At 44.8% G+C, this 23,454-nt stretch overlaps 1 protein-coding gene across 1 annotated transcript in view; it reads left to right on the forward strand.

Annotated features, from left to right (window-relative positions):
• The first annotated feature begins 797 nt into the window (after positions 1 to 797).
• Positions 798 to 23,454, forward strand: part of CHST13 (carbohydrate sulfotransferase 13) — a 48,378-nt gene continuing 25,721 nt past the window's right edge. Inside the window, exon 1 of the mRNA XM_081853783.1 lies at positions 798 to 1,136. Coding sequence (XP_081709909.1) covers positions 1,043 to 1,136 — 94 coding nt within the window. The 5' untranslated portion in view covers positions 798 to 1,042. The remainder of the gene's footprint in view (positions 1,137 to 23,454) is intronic.

The raw sequence follows: 23,454 nt of genomic DNA on the forward strand, positions 1-23,454 counted from the left end.
TAAAACCTCCAAGAAAGTCCACCACCTCCTGAGGAACTGTTCTAGATCAATTCCCTGTGGGAAGTCCAAATGGAGCATCTTCACCAGACGTCCTCAAGCAGAATCTGAAGAGCCATCCACCAAGAAGCTACTTTATACCATGCTGGACCAAAGACCCATCTACGTCATCATTGTCTGTGGGTCTCCAGGGTTTCAGCCACGAATGCAGGTGCATTCTCCACGGCCACGCTCTGCGCTGCCTGGGGCTGATGGGAGTCGTAGTTCAGCAACATCCGGAGGTCCGAAAGTTCCCCACACCCTCCCCTAATTCACCCCCCACGTCCTACTCTTCTTGCAACTTGCCCTGAAGGCTAAACCTCGACGCGGAGGGACGAACGGCTGTGCCTACTAAATCGCGCCAAGAAGAACTCTTCCCATGCTCAGAGGCGGCCCCGCCTTTCTTGACGAGTATATAAAAGACCCGCCCCCAACTCAAGCGGGACCCGACACAGGTACGCGGCTTGGGAAAGGAAAGCCGCAGCTGGGCGCGCGCCTGGCGACTCCCCTTTCAGCCGGACGCATCCACGGGGCAGGAAAGGGGGGGGGGAGCCGCCTTCCGCACGTCCCGAACAAGCCGCGCAACGAGCTTCCGCTCGCTTTACTCCGCCCGCCTGATCCCCTCGGCGAGAAGCGTCAGGAGCCGGGCGGGGAGGGAAAGGAAAGGTGTGGGAGGGCGGCGCGCCTCCCTTCGACGCCCTCTCCCGCTGTCTCTCTCTCTCTCTCCCCCCCCCCGCCCCGCGCCGCCTTAGTCTGGCCCTGCCCCGCGCCGAGGTTTCCCTTTGCCCTGAGGGACTGCGCTGTGCTGCTCTCGCTTGGCGCCGGAGAGGCAGAGCCGGCGGCCGGAGGAGCTGGGCGTCGCGAGGCGCCCGCAGTGACGCCGCCAGCGACAGCAGCAGCAGCAGCTGCGCGAAGCCCGGGCCATGAGGAGCCGCCGTGACTCTCTGGCGACCCCGCGCGACTCCCTCGCCGCCGCGGCCCCGGGGGATGCCCTCTAGGCGCCAGGATGAGGCAGAGCAGGGGGCAGCGGATGGTCCTGGCCACTTGCCTGGGCTCTCTGCTCCTCGTCGTCTTCTACTTCCAGAGCAGCTCCAACCCAGGTGAGTTAAACATTCACCCCGCAGGCAAAGGTCCTCGCCCCGGCCCCGCTCGCTCGCTCGCCCGCCCTCCGCCGCCGCGCCTCGTCGCTTCCCTTCTCAAAGCGGCGTCTTTTCTTCTCCCCTCTCTCTCTATCAAGTTGGGGCTTTGCTGGGTGTTTGGTCTGCTGCTCCTCTTTTAAGGTGACTTTCTAAAAGTCATCTTGGCAGCAGCAAACCCAAGTGTGCAAACCTGGCAGCGCCGCTGTAACGGGGTCTACTCGGAAGTAAGTCTCAGTGAAGGCAATGGGGCTTACTCCCGAGCATATGTGGAAGTAGGGTAGTAGCCGTGCTTATTTTGTTTAACTTTCGAGACCACTTTCTCGACCGCTTCTCCAAGCGGTTGACAGAAGGAAACCCAACTCCCGAATGAAATCATTAACATTCAAAATCCATTTCCATCCAAGGTGCTCACACCAGCATGCCATGAAATAAAAGAAAAATAACCCAGCTAGCTTGAAAACAAAATCCAAGTTGTAATTTAATATTAATTGGCTTCCAAAGGCCATGATAAACAATTAACATTTTAAGGGCTTTATTTAGGTTAAATGTGTAGGGTTGTCTCCTAACACAGCTTCTGGAAATTGTTGTCCTATAGTTGTCTGAGAGAAGCAAGCTGCCCATTAAAAAGAGAGATGACTGAATGTAATGTCAGGTGTTTTTTTTATTAATGAGTCTGTCAATCAGCTGCTGGTTTGTTTTTAAAACAATACTCTTAAAGGTAGGTTTAAAACAGCCTCAGGTCAATAAAAAATGGTGCAATTCAAACTTTATTCCTATGCATGCCTAGTTGGGTGTTAAGTCCCATTGAACTCAATGAAAAAACATAGGATTGGCTTTACACAGTAGCTTTGAAAAATAGAGTAGCTGAACAATGCCCCAAACATTTCCAGTAACTTTAGTACATTTAAGCCCATTGATTTTAGTGGAAAATACTTAAGTGTGGGATTCACTTTCATCCTGAGTCAATGGTCAACAGGAAGTCAATACCCGAAGAAGGCCTTTTTATGGTGTGAAGATAGAAACTTCCTTACACTGAGTTAGTCAATTGGTCTATCTAGTTCAGTATTGTCTACACTGACTGGCAGCAGCTCTCAAGGGTTTCAGACAGGAATTTCTCTGAGCCCTACCTGGAGATGCTGAGGATTGAATCTGTGACCTTCTGCTTACAAGGTAAATGCTCTACCCCTGAGCCATAGCCTTTCCTCAAGTGGTTTCTAGGTAGGCCTTCCTGGGCAGTGAGTTTGAGAGCGTAGAGGTTGCTGTGGGGAAAGTCTTCATTCCAGGTCCTACTTAACTTCCCTGGATAAACAGAGGGTCACAGAGGAATGCAAATGTGCTGACTCCTCTTAATTTAAGTAGGCCTTCAACATATTTCTTTAAGCAAGTCGCAATGTTTTTTGTTGGAACATACTTCCAAGTAAAGTGGTACCTCAGGTTACATACGCTTCAGATTACATACGCTTCAGGTTACAGACTCCACTAACCCAGAAATAGTGCTTCAGGTTAAGAACTTTGCTTCAGGATGAGAACAGAAATCGTGCTCCGGTGGCGGCGCAGCACAGCAGCAGGCCCCATTAGCTAAAGTGGTGCTTCAGGTTAAGAACAGACCTCCGGAACGAATTAAGTACTTAACCCGAGATACCACTGTAAATTTATGAGGATCATAGCCTTGGAGGATCAGAGTCCTAAGTCCAGATTTCACTGAAAAAATACGAATACGAAGCAACTCTAGATCTGTGAGATTAGCCGTGCCTTCTGTTTGTGGAAACATTCAGTCAGATATGTGCTGAATTTTCTGAACCGCAGAATGGGTGCATCTTAATGCCAGGTACGTAAAAAAACTTTAGTAAGCAAATACCAACTTGCTGGAAAATCCTTCTTAAGTGGAATCAAAGAAACAGCCCAGGGCAACTCACTCTGAGATATTACATATTTTCTAGCTAAGATCATGTTCTTCATCAATGCACATTTTTGCAGTGGGTTGTGACACACAAACTATGCTTACTGCAAACAAAACTGCGTTTTGAAGCTGGTCTTGGCATAGGTTCCAGTGTGATGCAGTGCATCTGTAGCAGAGATGGAACTGACTGTGTGTTTCCTCAGGTATCCCGCAGAATTCAGTGGTGCTTACTCACAGGTAGCAGGTAAAGGATATCAGAGTGGCTTTGTGCCTGCTGCTTTTGAGCTTCTATCCTAGCAGTATGTTGCTCCTCATCACAAGGAGTAGTATGTACTGTATAGCTATTTTAGCCAACTTGCTTCCCTTTATTACTGAACTACTTCTGGTGGTGGGGATCAGCACACAGTAACAAAATGGTGTAAGTGAGAAAGCACACATATGTATTCAAGTTGAATGGTTCTAAAATAGAGGTAGTTTCTGAACTCTGTGCATATATACATCAGTGGGCTAAAACATGTTTTTATAGAACGGTTACCAGATGTCCCCATTTCCCGGGGACAGTCCCTGGATTTACAAATCAGTCCCCTGACAAAATCCATCCATTTAGTAGGAAGTTGAAAAGTGCCCCTGGATTCACTGGAAAAAAATCTGGTAACCTTATTTTATAGTGACCTGATAATGCTATATCTAGCAGATTATTAGCCATAGCATCAGCCACCTCTGGGCAGTGTGGGTAGATTGAATCCTGAAGCTTCCAGCAGGGCTAAAGGGAGAGAAAATGCATGGGAAGTCCTTTCAATGTGGAGAGCAGTAGCCATTCCTTTCCCCACTGAGAATGAATCTTCTCCATCCCACAACAGCTCATTGGCCATTGACTGCAATCCATCCTATTGGATGAGGTTTTACCCCTTCACAGCACACTTCTGAAGCTGGGAGTCTGCACACAGAAATGTATTTCACACATGTTTGCCCTTAGCTGCATCTGACTTCAGCAGAACAATTTGGAACCAGTGTAAATTCACACCTTGTATTTATGTTCTGAGGCCTGGGGCAGAAGTCGTCCTTGAGATGGGTGCAGTCCAGGTAACTTTAAGCACACATTCAGAAGCACTAGCCTACTCTACTCTGTCCGTTACATTGCTTTCAATGAGGCTGAAGCACAGCGTAGGGGTAAGTAAGTCCCATTGAGTTCAGTGGAGCTTGTTCCCAGATAAGTGTGTATATGATAGCAGCCCTATTTGACTAGAAGCAGGTGTTTCAGTGAATTAGGGTTTAACTTCTTTGACTCCTGCTATATTTAATGAGCTATTTCAAGATGTTCTCTGGCTGTTTTATGAAGGCAGCAATTTCTCTTGTGTAATGAAAGCATAGATCTTTTCTTTTCTGGAAAGTCATGGCCCAAGAATTCAGATGACGGATGATGAGGCTGTCTGCAGCGAATAAACTCTGACAGAGGGCCCACTCAAATTAAAAACTGAGTCAAATTCTGTGGCCAGTGAATTGATTGATTAATCTCCAAATTAATGTTTTCAGTTGAACAGCCAAACAATGCGAAGCCAAGAAGAGTTATAATTTTCTTGCATGTTTCCTGCACCTTTACTAGAAAGTATGTTGCTTATTATTTTCAGAGAAACATGCGTGCATAATGCTTATGAATCAACAATATGCCAGGGTCCCGCAGGGCACTCTCAGCCAACGTTAAGTTGACCTAAATGTTCACAGATTTGTTTTTTACCATGATGGATTGAAAGGTGGCATTTCCATTTTATTGTGTTAGTTGAAAATATAGAAATTAGTTGGATGAGTATCCTAGAATTTGAATAGGTCACTCTGTGCTTTAAACTTACTATGGAAGCATCATATAAGGCCTACTGGATAAGGGCTACAGTTTTGAGAAAACTGTACTGGGATATCTGTTGAGATAGGACAGCTGCCCACTCTCTGTACTTTACAAAAACAAAAGCCATGTGTATTTCAACAAACTTCCTCAGCTGGCTGAATGCATGTTTGCCAAGGGCGTAGCTACCTGGTGTTGTTTTTTAAATTTATTTGTTTGCATTTATCTTTAACAGTTACTTAAGAAGTTTGTGGAAGGTGATAAATAATGTTGTTGAAGGAAAGCGAGCTCCAATTCATGACACGACTTTGTTTTTTAATGAAAAGATAAAGAATTCTGCAAGCCACTTCCCAGTAGGTTTAAAGATAAACAGAAGTACCCATTTGAGGGAAGGGAAAGCTACTATGATGAAATAAAATGGTGTAGTTGAGGTGCAGAGTGTATGGAGGAAGGTGAATGAATAGTAGGGGTGAGTGATATATCAATATATTATCCCAAACTGGTTTGAAGTCCATATTGTGATACTGGTTTTATAATTTTTGACCCAGCAATATATCGTGAATCATGATGTGTGTCTGTGTATGCTGTGCAAAAATCACAATGCGGGGAAAAACTATGAAGCCAGCCAATGCTTCTCTTGATTGCTGCAGCCTCTATTAACTCTGCCAGCTCAGCTGTCCCCTGTCTCATGCAGAGGGCAGCGAATCACAAGAGCAGGTGCCGGCAAAATTCACGATGCAGGAAAAACCGTGAAGCCTCTACATAGCTTCATCCTTATTTGAGACATCATGATATATTGGTATATCACAATGTTGAAAACCAGATATCACTCAGCCGTAATGGATAGTGGTGAATGACTAAGTTGGTTCATGTTTGCTTCTGAGTCTTTTGGAGGACAGAAGACGTGTCCCGATCCCAGACACAGGTCTAGATCAGCTGTGTTATATTAGTGCCATCAAGGCCCTTGCTTGCTCCAAAACCAGGCTGCAGGAATGTGACAACACTGGGGGAACTACACTTTGGATCCTGACAGTGTGGCAGTGTAGGCCAACTGATCTGTATAAGAGCTTTCTTGGAGAGGCGTCTTGCCAGCTAGGCTAACCTTCACCTGCTCCTGATTTTCATGTTCATGTCTTGCAGAACTTTTGTGTGCATTTCTAACCTGAAACTGAGCCTTGCAGCATTTCTGGGGAGGCAGACTCTGGAGCCCCCTAAGCTTTCCCCCTATGTATGTTCTCTTGCCTCTGGCCTTGCTTTCTCTGATCCATGCTGTTGTTGTTGTACCTTACTAGTTATCTGAAATGTTCACACATTTTGAAAGTCGGTGGTTTGCCATTTGACATATTTTCAGTTAAAATATCAGGAAGTCTTCACCTGGGGGGGGGAAGTTTGGTGCTTTTATTTCAGCTAGTTTTTAAAACGACACACTCTTTGTCATTTCAGATAGCAGAAGTGGCTTACTTTCGAGCTGAGGAAATTCTTGTCTGCTTTTGGTTTCTTTAATACCACAAAAGGGGGGGGGAGGAATTAAAGAACAAAGTGAACCTGTCACACATTTCCTGTCAAGCTTCTTGCTTTCACTTCCTTTTAAAGTTGTCTCATTTGTTTTAAAAAATATTGTTAAGTTTATTCGGGTAAATCTGATTTGGATAGAAAGGCTGAATGTAGAATTTCCCATTAAGCGTGAACATAATTCATGGGGCATTGCTATTTGGGACAGCGGGTAGGGCGGCAGGCCTGCAACTATTTAGGTTTTTAGTAGGCCAGTAACTATTATTTACAAGCTTTAAAAAAACTCACTCAGCTGTGTGCAGCATAGAATTGTCCACTGAGTAAGCCAAGTGTGTGTATATGTGTGTGTGTGTGTGTGTGTGTGTGTGTGTGTGTGTGTGTGACGTTTACTATATATTACTGTATATTAAGAACCTAAGAAGAGCTTGTAGCCCATCCAGGCCAGCATCCTGTTATTATAGTGGCACACCTTCCTGCTATTTCTAGAAGCTGATATTCAAAAGCGCACTGCTTGTGGCAGTGAAGGTAGAACATAGCCATCATGGCTAGCAGCCATTGGTAGCCTCTACCTTCACGGATTTGTCTAAGCCCCTGTTAAGGCCATGCAGGTTGGTGGCTGCCATTATCTCCTGTGGAAGCAAATTTCATAATTTAACAGTGTGAAGTACTTTATTTTGCCTGTCCTGAATCTACCAATGCTCAGCTTCATTAGGTGTCCCCCACCAGTCCTAGTGTCATGAGAGAGCGAGAAAAACTATTCTATATCCATTTTCCCAACGCCACGCATACACTTTTTGTGCTTCTATCATGTCACACCGTACTCACCTCTCCTCTAAATTAAAATGCCCCAAATGCTGTAACATTTCCTCATGGGGGAGTTGCCCCATTCCCTTGATCAGTTAATAAAAGGTAAAAAAAGGTAAAAGACCCCTGACAGTTAAGTCCAGTCGCAGACAACTCTGGGATTGTGGCGCTCATCTCGCTTTACAGGCCGCGGGTGTTTGTCCACAGACAGTTTTTCTGGGTCATATGGCCAGCATGACTAAGCCGTTTCTGGTGCAACGGAACACCGAAACCAGAGCAGTGCACGGAAACACCGTTTACCTTCCTGCTGGAGCTGTACCTATTTATCTACTTGTACTTTTTTGGGCGTGCAGGAGCTGGGACCGAGCAGCGGGAGCACACCCTGTCACGGGGATTTTAACTGCAGACCTTCTGATCGGCAAGACCAAGAGGCTCAGTGGTTTAGACCACAGCGCCATCCGCATCCCTTTGATCAGTTAATAAACAATACACCAATTCCAAGTTGTAGACAAACCATTAGCCACCAGCCAGGGCTATTAATGTGTAGAGAAGACGCTAAGTAGCAATTTCTGTGCATTGGACAGATGCAGCTTTTCTGGGAATGTTGCAGGAAACTGCTCCACCCACTGATCTGTTTAGGGCTCTGCCCTGCCTTGATGCAGATGGCTTTAAGCCCAGAATCTCCTGACTAGCAACCTGACTCTTTGATCTGAAGAGTGCGCAATCCTATGGAGTGAGTCTGCTAATGAAATTCTGCAGTCCTGGCTTTTGTTATTTTGCAGTGGGGCAACAATTGAGGCATGTGAGGGTCACAACCAAGAGGTAGGGAAGCCCTTCTGGTGTGAGATGCTCAGAGGAAACAGTGCACTTGAGTCTCCTCTCTCTCTGAGCTCAATCCCAGCTGTGCCTGTTTTAAAATGCAAAACGTGAAAACTGAACTGAGAGGCAGGGCTCTCTCCCTCTCTTTATCAGTTAATTATGTCTACAGCAGTTTTTCCACACAGTTTCACCCTTCTGATAATTTGTAGGAAGGATGTGGCTCTCTCCTGCAGTATCACTACAGAGGCTGAAAGCATCAGTGAGGTGCCATTGAGTGATTGGGGGCAGTTTACACTGTTGCCTTTCAATTCTGATACAAAATGGATAAGATTAAAAAGTGGTTAAAATGTTTGCAAAGCTAGATAAATTCAATAGGCTGAAGAACGATATCCCACCAGCCCCAGAGGTTGGGCACCATTTCTAAATGTGTCATTTGTGCATCTGCCTCATGGTGTGCATGGCTGACAATGCTAGCAGATGTTGAGAGCACAGATTCCTGTCAGTTGCAGCAAGTGTGACCACTGAAGTCCAGCAACCTCCAGAGGTCAGCCCCTGAACTTCTTCAAAATCAGGATATTTGTATATAGGATTCTGTTGCACATGGGCTACTTAGGTCATGAGTGCATGGATTTCAAGCTTGCAAGATCTACTTTGTTTTTGTTTGCTAGTTTTGTTAGAGAGGCATACCCACTGGAGCAAGTTCACAGTAGGAGAATAGTAGTTTGGGAAAGAAACCAGATACAAAATGGTGGCTCATGGGGTGGAGCCAGTTACCTATAACAGCACATGAACCAGACATGGGGATAAACTAAATATAAAATTCTAATCACACAACTTGAGCCCTTTTTCTGTTGCTGTTCATAAACGATTGGATGTCAGCAACACTTTCTGATCTGCAATTCATCCAGCATTCTGCCTGCACGTGCCAATGTACCTTGTGCCCTGGCTTAAGGGTTTTGCCAGTCAAACCCATTCACCCTAGTCACTTGCTCTTCACCTAGAACAACTGTGTGGAGAAGGAGGGAGCAAGACCATGCCACATTGGCTCTGGCCCTGATTCTGCAGGTGTTTCTGTACCTCTGGACATCTGTGTATCTGCTCAGCTGACCTCTGTTTTCCTCAAGAATATGATTGGAAGTACAGCCCCATGGTGAAAGAATGACCTCTGTCAAAATTCATTGTTGTTTGCACTCAGCTGTGCATTTTTATTATCGTGCCCATCTTTTAAATATATAATTTCCTATTAAGATAAGGAGTAAGAGGCTAAACAAAGAGAGGTTATTGTGGGATAATTACTTATCCACCAGTAGCAACTAACCCTTTGCTACAGTATGAGGGGTTTTTTTATACACACACACACATATGTTAAAGTTTTCATTGATCAAGGCCATTGCAAGAGTGTAGAAAATATTCTATGTAAATTAGCCATATTAGTTCTCTGCTTATGATATCCTCAACTTCTGATTGTTGAGAGTCAAATGAGCAGTCTAACTTCTTATGACATGTGCATGTGCAAACACACACACACACACACACACACACAGAGAGAGAGAGAGAGAGAGAGAGAGAGAGAGATTAGGGGGTGGGGAGCTTCCCAGGAAGCCATTGCACTGACTGTCGCATACCTGATTCTGAGATGCAGTGGTGGGCAAAGGCTTAGTTAACCCTTCTCCAGCAGCTGCACACATTCCAATGTTTCTTGCTGGAAGGTAAGCCCACCACTAACCTTTCCTCCTGCAGATGTTCTATACAAATATTCAAACTAACAAGATCTCCTTGCAGAAATGCAACCCACATATTAATTTTGGTTATTATTCTGGTCTTAGTTTCTGCATGGCAGGGAATTCTCAGTGGGTCGCTCCCCACAAGTTATAAAACTGCCTCCCATATGAGTTTTGGCTGTTTTCATTTAGGTACCAGGTGAAAAGTTTTTTTCTGTTTACTTAGGTCTTTGGAATGTAACCCACCTTTTTGCCAATGCTGCTGTTTTGTATACGGGCACATTTGGACGACCTGTTTGTTGAGCATTTATCCTGACTTGTTTGCAGGGAGATTAGATGAAGTTGACTCTTTAATAAGCGTTAATTCCGATTTGCTTTGCGTGGAGGTTAGATGACGGTGAGTCAAAGCAAGGGCCATCCCACATGTTCCGCTGTCTTTTCCTTTCACTTCCCCTATTGCAAGAAGTCTGATCTTTGGGGGAAGTGGGTTTCTTGGACAAGACCTCTTAATCAACTAGAATTGGGCGAGCCAAGTTTGCCGTTAAGAGATTATAGATTGTGATAGTCTTTAATGTTGCTGTCAATGTTGTTGTTTTGTGGTTTTTTTGAAAAAAATATTGTTGTGTTACATACAGTGGCAAAACTGCATGCTCTGGCACCGGGGGTGGGGAGCAGGTGGGGGTGTGGCTGGCATGCATCCCATGGTGGCATGGCGTGCATCCTGGGGGCGTGGCACGTCGCCCACAGGGGCGGGGTGTGTATCCCCGGGGGTGTGACATGCTGCCTGTGGGGGTGTGGCGTGTGTCCTGGAGGCGTGGCATGTGTCCTGGGGCGTGGCGTGCCACCCACGGGGGCGTGGCACCCGGTGCTGTGGGGTGTGTGCGCAGTGCGTGTCTGGGGGGGCAGCCACAGTGGTACCCCCCCTCCCCGATGGTGCCAGGGGCGGTGTGCTCCCTCCACCCTCCGTTCCTCCACCAGTGGTTATATAGCTTGCTGCTCTGTGCTCTCATTGGGAGGAAGGATGGGGTAGAAACACAAGGAGAGAATGAAGGAATGAATGATTGCAGGCAGCTGGGAGGACTTGGGTCTTTGGGCAACTGGCAGATATATAAGCATATCTGGTTCAATAACAGTGATGGAACAGATTACACTTCGCCTGTGACTAGTAGGCAGAAGTGCAAAACTCTTATAAGAGGCCCTCTTTTTCTTTACTTATTCAAATTCAATTGTTTCAGCTGCAGACCTTTTGTCAGCTTAGCTTCCCATATGCGTGTAATGTGAGAGGCTGTTGCTAGAGAGAGGGGGAAGAGAGAAGGGCTGTGCTGAATGAAGGTCCTCGTGTCAGCAGAAACTGCAACGCTGGATAACACATGTTGGAATTTCATTTCTGCAGAGACCACAGCTTCCTTCAGCGTTGAACAATAGGGGTGCAGTAGAGGCTTAGCGATCGATCCCATTCCTGTATGCATATGGCCTGGTCCATGGCTAATTTGCTTGCAGCATGAGGAAAGGGCCATAGCTTAGTGCATGGGTAGGCAAACTAAGGCCCAGGGGCCGGATCTGGCCCAATCGCCTTCTAAATCAGGCCCGCAGATGGTCAGGGAATCAGTGTGTTTTTACATGAGTAGAATGTGTCCTTTTATTTAAAATACATCTCTGGGTTATTTGTGGGGCATAGGAATTTGTTTTTGTTTTTTTTCTTCAAAATATAGTCCAGCCCCTCACAAGGTCTGATGGACAGTGGACTGGCCCCCTGCTGAAAAAGTTTGCTGACCCCCGGCTTAGTGGCAGAGCACATCCGTTGCATGTGCAAGATCCCAGATTCAGTCATTCACAAGGGCATTCTCCTGCCCACCCCCCAAATTACCTTCCATGTCTGTAGAAGGGGTTATGAATAAGAAATGCAGGTAGGGATCCAATTTTTTTTTAAAATTAAAATCCCATGCGTATCTTTCTTTTTTTAATCATTAGTTTTTGTTTGATTCCGAATTTTCAGCTCTGGCAGATTAGAACAGCTTGATGCTGGTGCTTCCTGTCCAGTCTACAGCACCTCCCTTTCCCACCTCCAAGTTCCAAACGTGCCCATACATAGCCTGCAATCCAAAGAGCTTCTCTCTTCCATTTTTTGCTTCCAGTGTTTCCTTAGGTACAACTTGAGCAACGGGTTTCTTTAGATGTCCTTCTCTCCCAGCAGTGACAGAACTTTTCTCCCTTTATTCATCTCAGCTGGTTGCTTCCCATTGGTTCTTGTCTTGGTTTCTGTAAGAGAGAGAGTAGCTGAGGGGAAAGGTTCTGCTAAAGCCTCTGCTCACATTGGGGAGGAGAGGATTACATCTTTCTTAGTGTCTTGGCTTAACTGGGGTGAAGCTGGTCAGTGGACAGTGCTAAAAGTGCTGGCCTTCCAACTTTTGCTCAGTCCCAAATATGGCCCCTTGTATTTTATTACATTTTTAAAAAAATCGTTGCTGATCAGCAGCCTTTATTGGAAATGACTTTGTATTTGGAGCTGTTATAGCTGGAGGATTGCTTGGCATGGACGTCCTAGCTGTCTGTCGGCCTTTCTATTTTAGCATTGCAAATATTGAAGCAAGCAAGCGGGTTTGTTTTTCCATGTGCATTTCTCTCTCCACATGTTCCGTTTGCAGCGGCAGCTAGAACTGTGCTGTCTTGTTGCAGTGTTTGGGGTGGGATTGAAGCTTCTCTAAACCTCACATCCGTCCCTCTTGCAAGACTTCTTTGCACCTCGCAAAGCCTGGAAAGCTGCTCAGCCAGCCGGACTTCGGAAAACACTTGGAGAGGTCCATGAATTAGCTTTGCACATTCACTAGACCCTTGTTTTGACTCTCTGGCCCATGCTATTTGACTCTGAAAAAAGGAGCAGTTGTAAGGAATCTACATTTTACGATTGCACTTATACTCAGGGACTCCCTGACAGGAGCCAGTTTTAGGCACCTGCTAAAAACACACTCTCTCTCTCTCTCTCTCTCTCTGTGTGTGTGTGTGTGTGTGTGTGTGTGTGTGTGTTTAGGCAAGCCCTCAAAGACATGTAAAGCTGTAGTTTCATTTTATAATGTGTATTTTAAATTGCTGGTTTTACTTATATTTTGATTTTTTTTTAAAAAATTAAACTTGTTGCGACTTCTGCTAATAATTTGAACGTATATTTTAAATTTTAGGTATACAGATTAAAGGTTTTTAATAACAAAGTAAAAGAATAAGATGTTCCTTAACTCCTGCAACAGCTGACCTAACCTAGCTAGATAAACAGGGCTGGCCCTTAGAATGGCCACTGGCTGACTACAAGATGGTGTGAGGTTGTAGCATCTCTTCCCTCCCCTCCCTCCAAGATGCCACTGGATTCTTCTGTTTTGAGATTGCAGGGATCAGGTGATAAGCATCCTCTTGCAGTTGATTGTTCTAAGTCAGGGTAGCTAATGTGCCACCCTGCAGATGTTGTTGTCTTTCAACTCCCATCATCCTTGACCATTAACCCTTCTGGTAAGGGCTGATGGGAGCTGTAGTTCAATGGCATCTGGAGGGTGTCACAGTGGCCACCCCTGCTCTAAGGCAAAGATGGAGACCCAGGTGTTGTTGGGCAACTTCAAGGCCCCTCCTGCTCTCTCTTCTTAGGGTTATTTAACCCAGTTTGGACTGAACAGCCATTCAAGAAAGAGCATATCTCCAAACAAAGGACTCTCCTCTGCATAGTAGGGCACATGGCCACCCTGTCTGCATGCTGAAGCTCAAGGAGAATATTCTACATTTTTCCAGCTGAGTACCCCCCTCCTGTTATTTTTCCCTTATTTAATTTTTAATTATTGGTATTATTCACAGAAACCTACAAAGAACATAAATAAAATTCTGTTCTAGAGACTAGCAAGCACAGCAAACAGCAATGCAGTTTGTTAGCAATCCCTCTCATACTCCTTCTCCAAACAATTCAAATTCCCGGGATTCCCTGTGCTGAAGAAGGAACCATGACACTACTTAGTCATTTTAACAAGCAGTCTCATCTCCGCTTCAAATGCAGCAAAGTCTTTGTGATTCACTCAACCCAAAGGGAATGAAGATATGCTGGGAAGATGTGGAAAAGATAGGCCTCTATCTTCATTCTCCCATAATCTGGTTGCTGTACCGTGGGCTGGAATTTATCAGTTCCAGATGTGGAACTGGCAGCCTCTCTAGAAACAAGCCAACCAGGCTTGCTCAGCCCTCTGAGGAACGCCAGGCTGTGAGCAATACATCATCAGGGGAAATGTGTTTCTCCCACTTGTGCGTGTGACCTTGGGAGTTCCTTGAATTAATTTGGTGATGTATGAAAGCAGCAACATGAATGAATTGTGCAGTTGTTAGAGGAGAGGCAGGTGGGTCACATTTTACTCTGGAGGAATCAAAGGATTGAATGCCTGAACACAACCTGCATTTGAGGCTGGGATAAGAGAGTAAACGAACATGGAACAGAATTTGAATTATTGTGGAAAACTCTCAGATCCAAGATAGTCCAAGACTAGATCCTCTGGACAGAGGCCAGCTTTTTGTGCTGAGTCTGTGGAAAAACAGCTTGCTGCACAATTGCATGTGGGTCTCTGGCATTGCCTTTGTGGAAAACCTTCTGCTCTGTTGTATCCAGACCAAAGTTTGTTGCTTTCTCTCCATACCTCCACCTTGCCTCCACTGGCAGCCTTGGTATTTTTGGCACCAACACATCCAAAAGCCATGTCACAAAGGAAGCATACTTACTTAAGCATTTGTGGGTTGAGCACGCTGTGCCGCTCTCTTCCATATGCTGCTGATTCCATCCATGGCCAAGAGCTCTTCAGGGATTTAATGCAGAAGGCCAGTTTTTGGAGGTCACCCTGTAGCTTGGTAAGCAGGAGGGACTCTTTCAATATCACAGATGTTGATACAACCATTAAAAAAACCCCAGAGATGCAAAATAGCTTCTTATTGTGGGCTGGTTCAATGCACCAAGTCCTCTGTCAAGTGCTGGATGAGGAAAGCAAAATATAAACAATAAGTCCTTCTGCATCCACATCTGGTGATAGGGCACCTTGCTGCTCTGGGGACAAAGGTGGACTTTGTCTTGATTTGGTTGAGTGGATTCCAGGTGGTCTGCTCTTGCATCTTCTGTTCTGGAATTCTGGCAGGCTTTTGTGACAGGTCTCTGGATTTTTCAGTTCAAGATTTATAGCAGGTTTAAACCTTCTACTCTGATATATCTCCCCTTACTTTCAGGCCATTTGGCTAGAACGATATGTTTGTATCCCATAATGAGAAACAGTGAAAGTGGTTTGCAGGCGCACTGGCAAAAGTGCTGACTTGGCTCTGTACACGTCTTTGGGACTTCCTTTTGGAGGCCAGGTGTGCATGCATCCAGGTAACTAGTACTGATGGCTTGGAAACTGGAGTCTCCTTTAACCAACAGCAACATGTGCTTCGTTCTCAGTGAGGTAGTAAACCTGTTTTCAGGCTGAATCACTTCATACTGCAGGTGGGGACTTGTATGCATTTGAGTGCTCTCCATAAAGTAATAATAATAATAATATCCTGCATGTACTATTATTCGGTGATCTATGATTAGACTTAAGGCTATCTCATGTTGGTTCAAGCTCTATAGAGCCAGGAAATGGGAAGCTAAGGTCAATGCTTTAACAGACATGATCAATGATGTTGCGCAATGTCATAGGTTGTGCTTGCTTACAACTTGGCTCTCCATAAGCCAACACTTTCCCTTTGTCTTTTAAGTCCAAATCCAGGCATGGAGGGAGAAAACACCTCAAAATGTCTTGTATTGCCTTATGAAATGTTTGAGTGTTGCTTGAGGGATCCTCCCGTGAGTTTGACCCATGCTGCTTCGTTGCTTATGTTAGTAGCCATCAGAATGGGTTAAAGAGTGGAGATGGAGGACTCCCTGAATGCAGCAGGGGCAAGACTCTGGCTCAAACAGAAGTTGAATCAGCTAGTTAGACAAAATGGATGGGAAAACACCATAATTTGAGGGGCAACCCTGCATATTCCCGATCTTGGCACTTTTGCCATCACTACTTCTGACTGACCTCAATGCCCATGAAGTCTAGAACCTTTACTTTTGAATGTGGGGATGCATTCCTTAGTTTACTATCTAACTCAGCCTTAGCTGCACTTAAGCTCATTAAGGGAGCCTGATTCTGTTGGGTCGTCACCAGTATATATGGAGCCAGCCACAGCAAGCCTTTATTCAAAGCCAGCAGAATTGGTGAAAAGGCATTTCACAGCTGCAGTTCTCCTCCTTCTCCTCACTTCCCCCCCTCTACATTAAAACAGGGAAAGCTCCCCTACTGAGATGTCTACCTCCACTGAATTTCCAAGCCATTAGAAAATACATTCTGGCAGCTGGGTTTCCTCAGGTCACAGACACTTTTTGTAGTGAATAATACCAGCTGATTTTAATGTCATTGTTCCTTAACCCAATTGAATCGGATTAAGGTAAGGAAACTGTCTGGCTTAATTAGGATTTACCAGAGGTCAAGTTCAGAGCAAGTGATCAAAGCCCAACTAATCCTGATATATACACATTTTTTTCACTCTTCACAGTGACAATCATCGCCAGTCATTTTATGCTTCCAACCCTTAATTCCATCTTTCAGGTATCCTTTTCCAGCAAAACCACACTACAGGAGTGCAAATGGAAGCCATGTTTTCCTTAGTATTGATAATAGGATGTTCCAGAATCCATATTTGGACAATGTCAGTATTAGGCCAACCAAGGGTCTTTGCATGTTGCTGGTGCCATTTAAGGGTCAAATCATAGAGCTAGATGGAAGAGGGTCTTGTAGACTATCTAGTCCAACACCCAACTTCAAACAGAATATCCCCAGAGCTGGAGCAGTCCCAGCAGGTGGCTGCCTAACCTCTACTGCAGTGTTTCCCAACCTTGGGCCTCCAGCTGTTTTTGGACTACAATTCCCATCATCCCTTGCCACTGGTCTTGCTAGTCAGGGATGATGGGAGTTGTAGTTCAAAAACAGCTGGAGGCCCAAGGTTGGGAAACACTGCTCTACTGAACTACTACCCCAATCAGCACTGACCATTAGCCAAGACTGTGTGGGGCTGATGGGAGTTGGAGTCCAATGGCATCTGGACGGCCACAGGTTCCCCAGCTGTGCTCTACTAGTAGGTCTCTGGTAAGGATTAGCCCATCAACCACCAGCCAGCAATAGCTCAATTAAGCTTTTGGTTTTGCATTCTGCCTAGAACTGCAAAATAAAATAGGTCCAGTCCAGAGCAGGTCACAATATATGGCATATGTTGGCCTGCCATGGTTGGAACGGGATGCAAAACAGTGACAACAGTATTCAGTGGAAAAGCCAGGCGTCCCACCCCCAAACTAATTCTCTTAACTGAAAAGAGACTGTCTGATCTGAGGCATGCAAACCAATCACAGTGAACTCTTATTTTTGCCCTTTTCCTGTGTGCTTGTTTTCCTGAACTCTGAAATAGTTCTGAAATTAGATATTGCAAATGTTCAAAACTTCAAAGAATCTCTCGGGTGTGCTGTGATCAAGTTGGTGTATAAATGAATAGCTGTGAACACTGCATAATTTCTGGGCAGAAAGCTCACCCATTTTGTGTGCTTGCACACCAAAACTTTTAAAATACAGGATGGATTTATCATTTAATTACTGCAAAGCTTTTTGTGATATGGTTTACATTTTCAAGTCCGGGCTCAAATTTTCTGTTTTCCATGGTTGCTCCAGCTTATTTCTATAAAAGATAAGATGATGTGTTCTGTCAGACCAGCCTTCCTGAGACAAGCGATGGCAGTTCATCTGCTGAGGGTCCCACTCAGTCTCTGAGGGGTCTTTTATTCTCCCAGCCAACATTAAGCACCCCATATTCGTGATCAGTTTTGATACAGCTGGGAGAACATTTAAGTGACTCCCACTTAGGAGTGTGGCATAATTGTGTGGATCCCACGAACAGGACTCCTAAAAGGGGCAAGGTGGCGATTTCATGGGAAAGAGATGCACACACCAGGTTTTGCTCACCTAGCTGGGCATTGAACTCTTTTCTCAGTTGCACAGAAACCACTCATGGATAATCAGCTGCCTGAAGTTGAGGGAATATCAGAAGATCATAGTAGAAGGGCTGGAGCAAAGAGAAGTGACACCACCACCATTGTCGTCGTCAATAAATAAATGCATGTTGTAACAAATCTAAATGCCATCAGTGAATCCAGATGTACAACAGGTTACTTTTATTCATTGGGTTTTCTAAGGTAAGGAGAAATCCGAATAATTTTTTTTTTTTAAAGTATGGGCTATCAGGTTGATGACAACATTGTGTGGATGCTGCAAAAGAAGAAGAAGAAGAAGAAGTGTGTGTATAAGCAGCTCAAATTGCACAATAAATGTCTGTCTGTGAACAGCCTGAATTTCTAACACAACTCCCCAAACAAATGCATTTATGATTCTCAAAATGTGGAGGATTTCCTTACTGGATCTGGACACTGGAAAAAAAAAGAAAAAGCTGGATGTTTTCTTGCTGTTTCAGCTGTAGTCAAGCTCAGGTGCAAAGTTGCTAATGGCCACAGGGTCTCACAATTTGCTCCCCCCCCAAAAAAAAATCTATTTGAACCTTTGCACAGGTGCAGATACCACAAAGAGCAAAAAGTGGGCAGTGTTGAGTTTTTGCCAGGCACAAGCTAAGCTGGCACTCCAGGTATTTAGAATTTTTTTCTGCAAAATTTTCATTTACCTTTTGCTTAGCAGGAAACGGACTCTCTATTTGAGGAAAAGGTGAAATGGCATATGCATTGATTACTGTCAAAAGTATAAAAGAAAAGCACTAAGTTCATTGCACATAATGGGAGTTTTATCTGATGACATGGGCTATTGCGTCTTGCCCAAAGCAAACAAATTTGGAAATGGCAGACTTGAAGTTTTTATTTCCTTCTAAATGTTACTTTTAACACATCTGGAATTGGTTTAATTGCTTTTCTTCAATCACAAATATTTGCATATAGCTGTATGTTATTTTAAAATAGAATAAAATGTGAGTTTCAGAAAGTGGCCAAGACTGAAATTTAGAGGCAAGGAAATTAAAAGCTAAGGATAGTTATTTGATGCTCTAATGAGTTTCATCCAGACTGTTTCCTGTCCCTGAGAGCAGTGGAAAAGAAGAGTTTTCAACTTAGCAGTCACATAAAAAAAATAAAAATTGGAACCCAGCTCTTTGGGATGAGTTAGCTGTGGTTGTTGGCATTTATTTTTCTTCTGTCTCGATGCCTGTTAAATTTGTTAACAGTGAATGCATCTCCTGGTAGGAGCACATCATATAGCTGACTACAGTCTCCAAAAATTATGCTGCCAGGAATAAGTAACAGTACGTCAGAATTGGCCCTGGGACAGAAAACGTTTTTTGCTTTATGAAAGGAGTTCTCTGGAGGGATCCATATGAAAAAAAAAATGAAATAGGAGTGCAGAATTCATTTTCAGGAACCCAGTCTCCTGCTTCTGGATCTTTCATACAAAAACCATATGGATTTTGAATTCTGACAGTGTTCTCCACCCCCGCTTTAAATGGCATTTTCTTAAATACTTATATTATTCTTTGGAGTAGGGAGGGTGCCTATATTGACCATAGGCATGGCTCCACAGAGTAGAGAGAGATGTATGATTATTGTGCCCTACATCTCCATGAGATGCGGGTGGCGCTGTGTGTAAAACCTCAGTGCCTAGGACTTGCTGATCGTATGGTTGGCGGTTCGAATCCCCGCAGTGGGGTGAGCTCCCATCGTTCGGTCCCAGCTCCTGCCCACCTAGCAGTTCGAAAGCACCCCTAAGTGCAAGTAGATAAATAGGTTAGGAAAGTGACGAGGGGATGTGCTAAAAAATGTGGGACAGCAGTCAGTTGATGTGAAATCTTATAACCTCTGTGCAATCAAATTGGGACAAATGCTTGATAAAGAGCAAGCACAGTATAGCCTCCACACAAGCTTTGGGCTAGCAAATCAGGATTGAATGCTCAGAGGATGGGATGTCTGGAGGAACTCCCAGTTGACCCCAAATGCAGTTTTGCTGTTTCTTCAGTTAAGGGAGTGCATGTGTGAAAGAGGGAGGAGGGAGAGAAAAAAAAACCTGTTTACATGGATTTTGAGAAAGAACTTATATACACTAAATTTTATTGCAGTTCAAAATTCCATGTTGTTTGTTCAGAAGACTTCCACAGCCCCTTTATCAGTCTGTCTACGCTTTCAGTAGTGAATCCTGAATTGGAAGTGAATTTTGTTTATCACATGCCAACAAAAACAACGAAACAAAAAATCCTCTGTCTACAGACACAAAGGAATATTTCATTATATTTTGTTATCTTTTGTCTTCATACAGTTCATTGTGTGTGTGTGTGTAGAGGGAGGGATTGTGCTCTGTTTTGTCTTCCAAAAAGTAGGCAGTTCTGTCTTCCTGCTGTACAGTGGTACCTCGGTTTATGTACTTAATTCGTTCCGGAGGTCCGTTCTTAACCAGAAACTGTTCTTAAACTGAAGCACCAGTTTAGCTAATAGGGCTTCCTGCCGCCGCACCGCCAGAGCACGATTTCTGTTCTCATCCTGAAGCAAAGTTCTTAACCTGAGGTATTATTTCTGGGTTAGTGGAGTCTGTAACCTGAAGCGTCTGCAACCCAAGGTGCCACTGTACTGAGTCTGTAGAGTTGGCACAAACCAATATGGACGGCTTGTGCCATGGACAGCCAAACTACAGAACTGTTTGGAACCTAGTATCCAGTGGGCTTGAGATTAATCTTTACAGTGGACAAAGGCATGATTGGGGGAGGCTGTTCGAATTAGGTGTAGGTGGCACTGCTTTGCAGTGGTCTGGTCTGACATGGATGGTTATTTACAGAGGGACCTCCTTCATGTGCCTCCTCTATGAGAAGTCTGGAGGGTGTCCTTTTCCTTTTTGGCTAATAAAACAATCAATGGCCTCTTAAACTGTAGGGGGTATTGTTTTTGTTTGTTGCTATAGCATGTGTTTTTATGTTGTAAATCACCCTGTGATCCTTTGATGAAGGGTGGTATAGAAATTAGATTTTTTAAAAAATAATGGTAGATAGGACCATTGGTCTGTTTAGCTCAACACGGTTTCTACACAGACTGGCAGCAGTTCTGCAGAATCTCTTTCCTGGAACTCTACTACAAACCCTTTGCACCATTTCCCCCCTCATTTCACATCTGGCAGTGCCGTTGCTGAGAGCTGGAACCACCTAGAGTGTGCTAAAGCTGAAAAATGTAAATGCCAGGCTGAAAGGGAAGGGTGTGGAATGGCATTACCCACAAAGGGCATGATGCAGGATTCCATTCGCCTACCTTTTTTTATAGAGGGCTCAGCTGGAGCTGGGGAATTTTGCCCCTCTTCAAGCTAGCACCACACACAAAAGGATCCCGAGAGGTTTATTGTGCAGCTGATGCAAGACAGGCATTAGTTACAGGTACCCCAAATAAGCAAGAGAAAGTGATCCCCCCCGAACAGCAACCAATTTGCAAGGGGGACAATTCGTCATGATTCTGGGTTTTTTGTTTTACAAAAAGCCATTTGTCTCAAAAGCGGGAGAAGAGTGTCGATGTGATTTCCAAGCCAGGCCTGGCAGGAGTTTTGTCTGAAGCTGCGCTGGAGGTCACCTTGTCGTTTTTGCATGAAAAGGCAGTTGTGCAAAGGTGGGAAGATCTTGGAAGATTTCAGGTCAAGAAGCTCTTCTGGTGGAAGAAGACTCGAGAACAGTTTGAATGCTGGGAGTTTGCTGGCACAGCCTAGTTTACAGTTGGCAGATGAAACCAGGATCTGATATAGCGGCATCTTTCACTTCAGAAACCCTGGTTGGCACTTGAGTCTCTTCCCTCAGCTGCTTTGCGCTTCTTAATATGGGGTAATAGTCAATTAAGTTTTACACAGAGTAGACCTATTGAAGTTAAAAGCTAGGTTTTTCAATTTCAGTGAGTCTGTTCTGAGTAAAATTTAGCTGAATCCCCCCTGTGATTTCTCATCGCTTGCACATATAGGGGGTATTGCTTGATTACTGAGGGCTGGATGACTGACAGCTGAATGTGTAAATGGGCTCTGTGGTGAATTAATTCTGCCTGTTTGTTTTATTATTAGCAATCTGCATCTTCAGGGGAGAAACACTCCCATTAAAGCCCACTCAGATAAATTAAAATAATAAAGGAATAAATTCATCGTATGACAACACTGGTAGAAAGAGCAGAGGAATGAGACACCACATTGTTACAATGTGCTAATTAAAACCGCTTAGCTGGGGTTAAAAATCTGCTGGAAAGATGAAAGGGTAGATGCCCTGTGGGTGTCCATTGGAAGATCATTCCATAAATGGGCCACCCTCTCCACAGTTGCTACTCACCTGCCACCAGAAGCTGAAGACACTCAAGGAAAGGTCTCTTGTCTGGCAGAGGTTACCAGCACATGGATAACTATGGCCAAGCTACACCCTTGGGCTGGCGCACCAACCTCAAATGGTGGAGGCTGCTCTGTAACCTGGAGGCCTGACACCTCCTGTAACAACACTGGGTCCGTCAGCATCCTCACCAAACAAAATGTGACGCTGGTTCTTGAGGTGTAGTGCAACCCCTCCTCCACTCTCACCAGCGGCACCTCCATCTTGTCAGGATACAGCCTTAGTTTATCAACCTTCCTCAAGTCCATTATGGACACCAGACACTAACTCAACACTTTTCCTCCTAGGAAGTACAGTGGCACCTCGGGGGTTAAGTACCTAATTCGTTCCGGAGGTCCATTCTTATCCTGAAACTGTTCTTAACCTGAAGCACCACTTTAGCTAATGGGGCCTCCCACTGCCACCGCGTTGCCGAAGCACGATTTCTGTTCTCATCCTGAAGCAAAGTTCTTAACCCAAGGTACTATTTCTGGGTTAGCAGAGTCTGTAACCTGAAGCATATATAACCTGAATTGTATGTAACCCGAGGTAGCACTGTATAACCGGAGGTTCTGAGGTGCCATTGGTGGCCATGCATGAGAGAGGGCTTTCTCTGTGGTGGCGCCCTGTCCCTGGAACCCCCACTCCAAGAGGTTAGGCTGCAAGGGTATCTTCCTCTTCAGTGGTTGAAGGCATTTCTTTTTTAAAATATAAATAATAAGAAGAAACATTGTTGATGGCAGACCAGCTCTCTAGGTACTTCATCCAGCAGTTTCCATGCAGATATGAAATAGAATGGGGACTAGATAGGATCCTGTGATGAGGGGTTGAACACCAGTTCCCCATAGCCATCTTCTGGAATTTGCCCTTAGAGCAGGAGCAGAGTCATGGCAACTCAGTGTGCCATCAGTCCCAGCTGCCTGTCCAGAAGGATTTCATGCTCAGTGATGATGAATAGCATTGAGTGGTCCTTCACTTGGCTTTTGAGGCACTTACAGTGTCAAAATCAGGCCTTAGCTCAGACTGCAATTAACCCAGGTATGAGACGATATGGTATAATATTGTGCTGATCTCTGGTGGCCCATTCAGACGACCGATTTTCACTTGACATTCTAGATAGTGGACAGTTTTATTTGTGAACTATTCACCCACAACTTACTGAATTGTTTCTGAGACAGGAAAACTGGCTGGCTGCTGCATAATTTCATTCAACCTGTGCTGGGCTTATTTGTGAAGGACCTGGTTGAAACAGCCACTCTGAGA

The sequence above is a fragment of the Podarcis erhardii genome (assembly GCF_964252035.2).
Source record: "Podarcis erhardii genome assembly, chromosome: 2".
NCBI classification, from domain to species: domain Eukaryota; kingdom Metazoa; phylum Chordata; class Lepidosauria; order Squamata; family Lacertidae; genus Podarcis; species Podarcis erhardii.